The sequence below is a fragment of the Vulpes vulpes genome, chromosome 9, assembly GCF_048418805.1.
Source record: "Vulpes vulpes isolate BD-2025 chromosome 9, VulVul3, whole genome shotgun sequence".
In the NCBI taxonomy this organism is placed as follows: Eukaryota; Metazoa; Chordata; class Mammalia; order Carnivora; family Canidae; genus Vulpes; species Vulpes vulpes.
The window spans coordinates 40953123-40964767 of NC_132788.1; the positions used below are offsets into that span (position 1 = coordinate 40953123).

At 48.7% G+C, this 11645-nt stretch overlaps 1 protein-coding gene across 1 annotated transcript; it reads right to left on the bottom strand.

The window, feature by feature from the left end:
- Positions 1-1397: 1397 nt before the first annotated feature.
- URAD (ureidoimidazoline (2-oxo-4-hydroxy-4-carboxy-5-) decarboxylase) lies at positions 1398-11323 on the bottom strand. The gene is made up of 2 exons (XM_072719885.1): positions 11061-11323; positions 1398-1945 (listed from the first exon to the last, which is right to left on the bottom strand). Exons 1-2 carry the CDS (start codon positions 11242-11244, stop codon positions 1599-1601), a joined length of 531 nt encoding a protein of 176 aa, XP_072575986.1. The 5' UTR covers positions 11245-11323; the 3' UTR covers positions 1398-1598.
- Positions 11324-11645: the final 322 nt, after the last annotated feature.

Here is an 11645-nt window from a genome sequence, read left to right on the forward strand (position 1 = left end):
CAATGTGCCTTTGTAGTGTGCACCTGGTCTTCTTGCATCCTGAGAAAGCATCTGGCACAGGCCCAGGTAGAGGAGGCCCTGGCATTAGTCTACAGGGATGTTGGTAGCCACAGCTCACTTCCCTGGCACTCCACCTGGCCCCATGACCCGCTTCTGGCCTTCTCCCTTACCACTAGCACAGAATGCCTGTGAGGTGGGAATGGGATGGAGATTCCTTGATTGAAATACCTGGTGTGGCCAGAGTGTGAATCCAGCCTCCAAACCAAGGCATGCTTTTTAGGAAAACAAGGTTTTCTTGCTGCTTGTTGCTGCTGCTACTCTGGACCTGGGTTGGTCACTAATAGAGATTCCAATCTTCAAAATGGCCAGATTCTGCCTTCACCTCTTCCTGTTTGTATCTAGGAGGATGACTGTGGCTTGTTTCTCCTCTGCCACCAGAAACTTAGGTCGGATCCTTTAGGACCTGAACGATAGACCTTCCAGCGTGGGGGGATGACAGAAAGTGTGTGTGATGAACTCCTTCTGCATGAGTGGGCATTCTGGCCCTCAGTGCAGACAGCTCTGGAACCCCAGAATGGCCTTAGGCCAGAAGGATTTCAATGTGCGCCATTTCCCCCTATTACCTGCTTTATCAGCGAGGTGGAAGGTGGTTCTCATATTCACCTGGGGAGGCCAGGATACTCAGCAGTACTCAGTGAGTATTATTAAATTATTATTTATTCCATTTTTTAACTTTTTAATGATCTAATGCCCCCCCTCGGGGTTGGGGGACAGCCTGGAGTTCTGACAATCCAACTCTAAAGGCCCGATCTCTGGGAGAGTCTCAAGGTGAGGGGCGACCTGTGGGAGGGTCCCAGAGGCCACCGGCTCCCGACTTTCAGGCTGGTCCACCTTGGAGACACCCGCACTCCCTACCCTCTCTCAAGAGCAACTAAGGCAGCTACTCCGCCTGCCCCCACGGAGGCCTCCCCAAAGTTGGTCCATCTCGAGGCTCCCTCCCGCCCAGCGACCCCCACCCGCGGCTTCCCCCCTGGGGAGGATCCAAACCAGTACTTTGCTTTTCCTTTTCTCCCTCCGGCTCCGGCTCCCATAGGCGCCCCAGAATGAGAAAACTACATCTGCTCACATGTAAAGGTCGGGCACAGCGAATGAGGTGGGAGAAGAAAAAACAGACAAACCGCAGTGGCAAAAAAGATTCCTTTTCTGAAAAAAATAAAAAAAAAGATTCCTTTTCTGGCCTTTTTTTTTTTTTTTTTTTTTTTTTTTTGCTTTGCAGCCGGGGCTTAGCAGGAGAGGATGCGGAGCCAGAGAGGCGAGCTGGATGCGGGCTTTGGGATCCACAAAGGCTGGTGGCGTCAACGGGCTGCAAAAGGAGTGAAGAATTGAAGCTGGATAAACCGGGGGCAAACACGAACCTGTTTATTTTGGCAAAGCGTGTGCATGTGGGTGGATGGACAAAAGGGCACGATGGCCCCAGTCCTCCCCTCCCTTTGTGCGCGTGGGGACGCCGTTCCCGGCCTGCGCCCCTCGCGTCCCAGCGCGTCCCGACCGGCGCCGGGGGCCGGGGGCCGGGGGCCGGGGGCCGGGCCCGCGCGGCGCTACAGGCCGGCTGGGTGGGCGCCCAGGAGGTCGGCGAGTCGCAGGTGGCCGATCTTCTTCACCTCGGCCAGGGCGGTGCGCAGCTCCTGCGCGGGCGCACAGCGCAGCCGGCGCTCCAGCTCGCGGGGCACGGCCGCCCGGTCGCTCCGCCGCGCGGCGAGCACGAAGGGGAAGCCGAAGCGCGCGCGGTACTGCCCGTTGAGCTCCGCCAGCCGGAGCCGCTCGCCCGCGTCCAGGCTGGTCAGGCCCGCGCCCCTCTGCTCCCGCAGAGACTCGGCGCTGAGCGTGCCCTGCTGCAGCTCGCGGCCCGCCAGGTCCGGGTGGCAGCGCAGGATGCCCTCTCGGCCTGCGGGGAAGCACAGACGGCGGCGGGACTCGTCAGCGCGCCCGGGGAGGGCTCCAGGGGGCGGCGGGGGGTACCCTGGAGGTGCAGGGGTGCCCACTGCCATCGCCCCTCCGGCCCAGCTTCAGCGGCCTCAGCCTGGACCCAGGGGCGGGGCGGGAAGTGACAAGTTTGTCCTTTGAGACCTTGGGGCAAGAAGAGCGGAGGGGAGAGGCCGCTGGGCCTCGGAATTTACGACTTGCTCGGGAGGGAGCAGGGACGCGATAAGGAGACCGAGCGTTTCGTATCTTTTCAAAGTCCTTTGCTCTCAAGGGGGCTTTGATGTCGCAGAGGGCCGGACGCGAGGGCCTGAAGACTTCCTGCAAAAGCCACGGAATGGGTTTCGTTCTGTCCGTAGGAGAGGGGCGGGGAGGGGCGGGGGGGGGGGGGGAGAGAACATCCACGGGGCTTGCCAAATAAATGTCCAGGATTTTGTGATCCTAAGTGTGAGTTTTGCGCTTCTGGAATCAAGCATCCCAAGAGCCGTCCAGATGATTAACTGCAAAGAAACCCATTTCCAGCAGGAATTCCACAGCCCTTTAAAGGAAAGTGGCTTTCTTCCTTTTACGAAAGTAGCACCCACTCACCACCCACCCTGTCTGAGATTCATTCCCCTGCTCCAACAAGTAGGTTCCAAAGACATCACAGAGAATAACTTGGAGTTTTCCTGGAAGGTAACCTCTCAATCTCCCAGGCCTAAAATTGGAACCCCCTGGTGTGATACCTGAGATTTTAAATCCTAACCCAAGGAGTTTCCCTGAGCCCTGGCCAACCATTTTGCTTAGCTCTCTAAAGAGAGAATTCAAATCCTCAAGAATGGGCAAGATTTCAGATATGGTAAGCAGACTGCCGTAATCTGTACAATGAGGGTAATGACACCTGACTTGCTGAGTAGCTGTGAGGATTAGAGACAATTCATTTCCCTAAAACACAGTGCCTAATGTCAGCAAACATCCAATAAACAGCCATTATTATTAGTCGTTGTAAACATTGGAACTGGACTGTGGTGCAGCTGGGAGCATCCGACTGTGGCCCTGGGAATAGTCAGAGCTCTGTTGGAAAGGGAGATCATTTAAAATCTGCTTCAGTTATAACATAAACCTCCCAGCATTCAAACCTTGTAGTTTCTACCCAATTAAAGGATGTTGGGGATGGCACCATCTAATGCATAGACTGTGGCTGGGGGAGGGGGGTGAACAAGGGGGTAGGGTGGGCAAACATCTAAATTTAAGAGAGTTGGGGAGGCCCCGTGGCTCAGCGGTTTAGCGCCACCTTCAGCCAGGGGTGCATCCTGGAGGCCCGGGATCGAGTCCCATATCGGGCTCCCTTCGTGGAGCCTGCTTCTCCCTCTGCCTGTGTCTCTGCCTCTCTCTCCTTCCATGTCTCTCATGAATAAATAAATAAAATCTTTAAAAAAATAAATTTAAGAGAGCATTCAAGTGGGGCGCCTGGCTGGCTCAGTGATTGAGCACCTGCGGTTCAGCTCAGGTCTGGATCTCAGGGTCCTGGGGTAGAGTCCCACATCAGGCTCCCTACAGGGAGCCTGCTTCTCCCTCTGCCTGTGTCTCTGCCTCTTTCTTTCGGTGTCTCTCATGAATAAATAAATAAGTAAAATCTTTAAAAAAAAGAGAGAGTATTCAGTGAAGGTTCGGTTTAGATTAGGTGACCTGCCCAAAGTCACTTAACTTGTAGCTCAAATGACAGGCAACTTGGGGGAACTGGCTGCTCTTCGAGGGTTAAGGAGTGCTTAGTTAAATGAAACTCGTGTCACCAATTCTTCCACCTGTGTAACACATTATTTTAGATCCCCTCTCATGTGCATGTCCCTGGGGCATTGGAAACACTAGGTGATTCTTTTCCTGCGGCTGATCAGGGTGGGTGAAAACGAAGGTGCTGAATTCCCTACCTGCACTCCCCTCCAACCCCTGGCCCTGGAGGCTGGCGGTGCCCCGGGGCCCCTACCACACCAAATCTACTCCGAACCCCTGTGCACAAGCCCTGGGCCTTCAAACAGCTGGCTGGGGAACGGGGAAACCGAGTCCTGGGCGACTCTACAGGTCTGGACAGAAGGCTCACCTTGGCGCCTCCTCCTTGCATATTCAGGTTTTCAAAGCGATCTGTAGGCGAGGGGGGCTGATACCAGTCTTCTCAAAGAGTCCCCCTCTCTCAGCTTCCCTTCCCCCCCTTGTTTCTGATTCTCTAGAGGCCCAGCTTGAGCTTGGAGGAAGTAGTAAGCTATTGGTGGGTGGCGCTGGGGTGGGGGGTTGGGGGGGTGTCCATCCCCCTAGGGCCCCCAGCAGACTCCCCTAGTTGACTGCAGAGCAGGAAGGCGATGGTGCCCAGGGCTGGTCCCACGTGTGCCAGACCTGCCTTGTTCCTCCTTGCTTTTGCACCTCACTTCTCACTCCCCTGGGTTCATCTCCCCTCTTGAAAACACCGCCTGGGGTTAATGTTTGCCCAGGATTGAGCCCTCGTTTTACTCTGTTTGTGGGGAGGAGAGAAGGAAGAGGAGAGAAGGGAGGCCCAGAGAAGGGCAGAGCAAAGAAAAGAAGAAACACACACACACACACACACACACACACACAGAGCTACAGATAAAAAGAAAAGTGCAGGGAGCCTGTTACAGGATGGTGGCTCAGAAAAAATAGAACCTGATCCCACCTGTCTGGCCAAAAAACGCCCTCTTTATTGCCCCACACCACTGACCCCATGAGTATTACCAGGGATGGCACTCACTGAACCAGCCCCACTCGGGTGCAGCGCTAGCTAGGTCAGTGGAGGGACCTGTGGTTCACAGGACCACTTCAATGCTGTCTATTCTTCAGTCTTTCCTAAAATCCTACTGCCTGTGCCATTGGTATGACACATGTAGGGATGTAGGTGTAGATGCGTATTATTTGCTCTGACGACAAGTCATGAATCTTTGCATCCAGGAGAGTTCCTGGCACAGAGCTGACACTCTATCTCAACAGGAGAACAGGACAGACAACAGTGGCCACTGCAGAATGGGCGATTGGCTTAGAACCCTATTACAGCCCACCAGCCTCTTCTTTTCTTTGCTCAGTAGGAACTAGTGCGTTCTCCCGCATGGCACAATGGATCATCTGTCCCTTCTGTTGTGCTCTTGAAGCCAGCCCCTCTTTTCATCTCAAGACTACAGTTTCAAGCATCCATTTCTCCCCCTACTCCCTGCACTCCTTTATCCTCATCAACACACAAACATGTCTTAGAATCACTCATCCGGTCGGCAAAATTAACACCCACTTTGATTCCCTCTTTCCTCTACTTTCTCCCTATATCTCTGCTCCTGCTTACAGCAAACTCCTCAAAGGAGTTGTCTACTTGGTGTTGCCTCCTTCCTCACCTCCTATTTCAGGTTTGCTCTATCAAGATTTCAGCCCCACCTACCACACCTGTGTGCACTCATCAAAGTCGTGGATGATGGACATCAGATGTCTTGCCCAAGCCCAACAACCAGTGCTCTGTCGTCTTCTTCTTCAACCTCTTGAGAGAATGTCACATGGTTGTTCCTCTCCCCCTCTTAAAAGATGACCATCACTTGCATCCTTTCTCCACTGTTTCTTGCTTTGCCAGATCACTAACACTGAAGTACCCGGGGACTCAGTACTTACAACTCTTCCCTTCTCTATTTACACTGATGCCCAGATGTTCTCATTGGGTCCCATGTCTTTAAATGCCATCAGTTTTTTTGGGGGGGAGGGAGGTTGCTGGTTTTTAAAGATTTTATCTATTTATTTCATAGAGAGAGAGAGAGAGAGAGAGAGAGAGACAGAATGAGGGGGGAGGGGCAAACAGAGAGAGAGAGAGAGAGAGAGAGAAGCAGGCTTCCCGCTGAGCAGGGAGCCCTGATGCAGGAATGCCGTCAGTTTTTTGCAGACACCAAGATCCAGTTCAGCCTACAGTTTTCCACTGAGTTCCTTTGTTATGGTCCATATGGACACCAATATTTTCTCATTTTTTTCTTTTTTCTTTTTTTCAATTTTTATTTATTTATGATAGTCACAGAGAGAGAGAGAGAGGCAGAGACACAGGCAGAGACACAGGCAGAGGGAGAAGCAGGCTCCATGCACCGGGAGCCCGACGTGGGACTCCATCCCGGGTCTCCAGTATCGCGCCCTGGGCCAAAGGCAGGCGCCAAACCGCTGCGCCACCCAGGGATCCCATGGACACCAATATTTTCATTTGGGTGATTACTAGGCACCTCAGACTTAACAAACTCCCATATTGTCCTCTCAATTCTAAAGTTTTCCTCATTGTAGAAAATAGCACCACTACCCATCTAGTTACTCAGACTAAAAATTTAGGAGTTACCCTTAATTTTTCTTTGTTTTTGACCTCCCTTCCCCCCAAATCCATCCAAAAAATCTGTTGAGGGGCTCCTAGGCAGTAGACTCTGTTAAGCCTCCAACTCTTAGGGTCATGAGATCCAGCCAGAAGTTAGGCTCTATACTCATGCAGGAGTGTGCTTGAGACTCTTTGCCTCTCTCTTTGCCCCTCCCCCACCTCTCTCTCAAAAATAAATACATAAATCTCTTTTTTGAAATAAATAAATCTTTTTAAAAAATCTGTTGAATCTAACTCTAACATGTATTCTGAGAATCCAGTCGCATCTCTCCATCTCTCCTGCTCCAACCTTAGTCCAAATGAGCATCTGCCCTCACTATTACCACTACCACAGTCCCTCTACCCGATTTCTCTTCCCTTATATCTTTATATTTCACTATTCTTTGTGTACCGGGGCTTCCTGGTACAATTCCCAAATGCCAAAAATCTCAGGTTCCTTTTCTTAGATGGCTTTCTTCTAGATCTTAGACTGCTTTATTCTCATCTTTTGGTTTTAAACGCAAATGTCACTTCCTAAGAAAGACCTCTTTGATTACATATTTTCTTCCAATAGTTTCTAGGACCTGAGATTATCCCATTTATTTATGTTAATCCTGTCTCTTTTGACTAGAATGTAAACTCATTGAAGGTAGGCATTTGTCTTGCTCTTTGCTCTATCCTCAATGCCTGCTACAATTCCTGGGGTATAGTGGACACTTGACCAACACGTCACTCTTAGAAAGCAGTGCTACATGTTTTTTGATTGAACACATTTTAATAGCCTCTGCTAAATACCTTATAGTCTCCAGTTCGGGGAATTATTAGTATTTTTTAAATTTATTCAACAACTATGTTCTGAAACAAGTAGTAAGTAGTAAATTATGGCACTATCCAATTCTGAAATGTCACAAGGAGATGCATGGGGGTTTTTTGCTCTTTGATTTTTATTTTATTATTATTTTTAAAAATATTTTATTTATTTATTCATGAGAGACACACAGAGAGAGGCAGAGACATAGGCAGAGGGAGAAGCAGGCTCCCTGCGGGGAGACCTATGCGGGACTCCATCCCAGAACCTTGGGATCATGGCATGAGCTCAAGGCAGACGCTCAACCACTGAGCCACCCACGTGCTCCTGCTCTTTGATTTTTAACACAAATCGGTACTGAATTGGTTGATTATTGGCTGTGTGTGTGTGTGTGTGTGTGTGTGTGTGTGTGTGTCTTCCCTTTACTTTTGCTGAGTCCCTTGCCCGGAAGTCGGAAACCGATTGGGTCAAAAGGGTATTTTGCTAATTAGTGCTGGAGTTGAATATTAATCCTAGACTGCCACCTACTGACCAATAGTCATCATAGCGCAGCAGAACTGGATTGTCACCCTTGGTTTACTCTAGAAACAAGATTTTGTTTTCTGCTAATGGTAGAGGGTTTTCTTAGATCATGTATAAAACAAATCCTTGATCAGGTAGGTCACTATCCTGAACTTTTCTTTAAGGTGTCTTTTAGTCTTAGAAATCAAAGACTTCATGACACCCAGTTTGTTCCCAACCATGCAAAGATTAAAGCTAGACTATTCAGTGAATCCCATTTTATTTGCTCATTTAAACAACCAAACAAGGCAGCCCCGGTGGTTCAGAGGTTTAGCGCCACCTTCAGCCCAGGGCCTGATTCTGGAGACCTGGGATCAAGTCCCTCATGGGGCTCCCTGCATGGAGCCTGCTTCTCCCTCTGCCTGTGTCTCTGCCTCTCTCTCTCTCTGTGTGACTATCATAAGTAAAAATAAAAAGTAATAAAAATAAAAATAAATAAACAAACAAACATAGGATCTGGGACACCAGGCACCACACTAATTGAGTAAATTAGTGAATGAATAGATGAAACCCCGTAGAAACTGTTTCTAGACTGTTCTGATTCTCTAAAAATGTTTCAAAAGCTGTTGGGTTGACTACCAGGGTTTGGAATCCCAGTTCTGCCACTTTCAAGCTGTGTGCTCTTAATCAAGTCATTTAATCTTTCTGTGCCTCAGTTTTTCATCTGTAAAATAGGTATAATATTTGTTTTATAAGATTATTATAAGGATTAAATGATTTGTCAAATGTAAATTGCTGAAAAAAGTGCCTGAAACACACCAGCAGTAACAGTTAAATACATGTTAGCTATTGCTATTATTAGTGGCATGTGTAACATCATCTTCATCATCATAGTTGTTGTGTTAGTTTGAAGGGATTAGATATAGTGTAACCACCCATACAGCACTGAAGCTTTGCTCCCAGCTGCCTGCCTAAGAGACTGTGGACAGAAAAGTAGGTTCCACCCACAGGGAGGTTCCTGTACAGAACAGTGTCTAGTGCAGAAGCAAACAACCCCTCAACTTTTTGTCCCACTAACCTGCCATTAAAGATACTCCAGGTAAAACGTGTGGGGAATAGATACTAGGATCCATCATCTTTCAAAATCATTTTATGATCTCATCTTCTGAATCATTCAATTCTTATTAAGTCCTAGTATCCTATCTACCGAGTGATGTGGGGTTCTGACATGGGCCAGAATACAGAGTTCCCACTGAGTTAGGAGAAGGATCAAGCACAAGCCTCAGGATGGAGGTAGTGAATGCCAATCCCCAAATCCCGCTTTGCTCAGGGTTGTGATGGATTTAACCTTCTTTTAAGATTTATTTATTTATTATGAGAATAAACATGTGAGAGAGGGAGAGACATAGGCGGAGGGGGAAGCAGGATACTTGTGGGGAGCCCAATGTGGAACTCAATCCAGGACCCCAGGATCACACCCTGAGCTGAAGGCAGCTGAAGGCTCAACCACTGAACCACCCAGGCATCCCTGATTAGATTTAACCTCAACTAGACCTTAACAAACCTTCACTAGAACCTCTGCTCAAGCTAATTGGAGTGCCTACTGGTGGGAGAGAAGACAGAAATAGGGAAGTTTTAATTTTGTGATCTAAGTTCCTGGCACAGTGAACCCTAAATAAATGTTGAATAACTGGATAAACCAGTGACTACTAGATTTAAACTATCCATGCAATACCTTCCTTTGCCAGCCCCACCACCCCTCAGCTATTGAGATAGACGACGGGATTCTCCCTTTTTTTTTTTAAACTTGATATAGAAAATATGCCATTCATAAGGCATTCATACCCTTTAAAAATCTTTTCCCCTTTGGCCTAGAAAGCTTTCATCTGACCTGCATTTTCCTGGCAGACATTTTGAACATGGGCTCTGGTGGCTCCTTGCTCTTTCCAGCTCACTCTACAGGCTGAGGGCTACAAGGGGAGCCCCTTTGCTCATCAAGCGGGGCTGACCATTCCTGGGAGTCATCAGTCACAAGGCTGTGCAGCCCCACTAATCCCTAAGCCCAGTGGCAGAGCTCAGAAACGCCCCAGAAGTAGGCGACTGCCAACACGGTCCCGACATTTCTGTCACTTTGATTTTATAACACTCTGCTCCCTTCTTGCCTAAAATAATTAAAATGAATTCCTTATCTGGGAGGCATTCATCTGACCATCAGAAACAATTCCAAATGTCAAACTCTGGACGAGATAGGCAAGAGTCTGTTTGTTGGCCTCGTAACGGAGAAAAGAGTGGCACTTCTTCCCCCCCCAACACACACACCGGATCCCCGTGGAAAGCCCCTCTCTGAAGGCAGCCCTGACCCCTCACCTCCCTTCAGGCTTTTCTGAAGATATCAGCCCAGGAAGCAGCTCTGACTCTAACCTTCAGCGTCTGAATCCTTGTGAGGCTGTGAGTCACTTGGGGTTAGCCTAAACCTCCAACTCCACCTCTCATCACCCCACACCCACAAGTGTCTCTTTTTCTCTCTACCCAGAGGAAATCAGCAATTTCTTTCCCTTTCTCCAGGGGAATTCCTTCAGATTTTTGTCTTTTCCCCTTCACTCCCTCAGGGAGTTGCTGATCTGAAAGTTTACTTTCCTCAGCAGTCCAGTCCTGACTGGCCCTTTCTGGTAAAAATGTCAGCCATTTGCTCTTTCCCTTGGGCTCCTGAGATATTCTGATACCGTGTTGTCTCCTCTCTTGCATACGGGACATTCCCAAAGTGAACACACTTGGCTAAGAGAAGGTGGGCCCTTAGCCTGATCCTTGGCTTCTGAGCGGCTGTGAGGCCTGAGACGAGTGCCTGTTTCTCTTTCTTCCTGACTTCATAGCTTTACTATTTAACAGTCACTTTACCTGAGCCACCATATGTCTCTTTAAAAAAAAATTATTTTGGGATCCCTGGGTGGCGCTGCGGTTTAGCGCCTGCCTTTGGCCCAGGGCGCGATCCTGGAGACCCAGGATCGAATCCCACGTCGGGCTCCCGGTGCATGGAGCCTGCTTCTCCCTCTGCCTGTGTCTCTGCCTCTCTCTCTCTCTCTCTGTGTGTGTGTGTGTGTGACTATCATTAATAAATAAAATAAATAAATTATTTTTTTTAAGTAGGCTCCATACCCAGTGTAGAGCCCAATAAGGAGCTTGAACTCACGACTCTGAGATCAAGGCCTGAGCTGAGACCAACATACGTCTTGAATTCTACTTTTGGCCTAACACCCTGCAAGTGTCTGACTCCCATTAATTACATCTGAAGAAATTAAACCTTACAATAAAAATTTCCAGTTGGTATATCAATGATAAGCAACTAGGTTAAAATCTTTAAAAGCATTTTGATGAACATATTTGAAATCCCTTAGGAGAGACTCTCAGCGTCTCATGCTGAAGCCTTACCTGACTGGGGAAGGGCATCAATGAAGGCAAAAAAATGCTTCTCTAAATCTTCCAAGTTGGAGAATGGACGCTGGGACCAAACAGCAGCCGCGATCAGAGGACATCTCTCAATGACGTTCCCAAACACATCCACAAATTCTCCAAAGTCCATGGAGTTGACCTTCTCAATGTCCATTGCTTGCATTCACCCGGAGGCAGCGGAATGTCAGCTCCCCTCTCGAAAGTGAGCGACGCTGACTCTACTCACCAGCTTATATTTGCTGAAGGCACAATCTGTTTTCTTTTTTTTATGCAACATCAGCTTGGCATGTTTTGAATGCCTCTGGCAGAAGTAGATCCACAATACTTGTGTAATGAGCAAACACAGGCTTAAAGTTCTAATCCAGGGAGTGGAGATGTCTACGTGGGAAATGTTTCCCAACAAACCATTCCTGCAAAATCGGGACGGACCCTATTTCTCTGTGGGCATTGAAGCCAGAGAGACTTCTGGTGTCATTAACATTTTATGTCAGTGGTATCCCAGGAAGTTTTCTCTGGTAGCTCCAAGACAGGTCACAAGTCCATCCACATGGAATTTGATTTCTC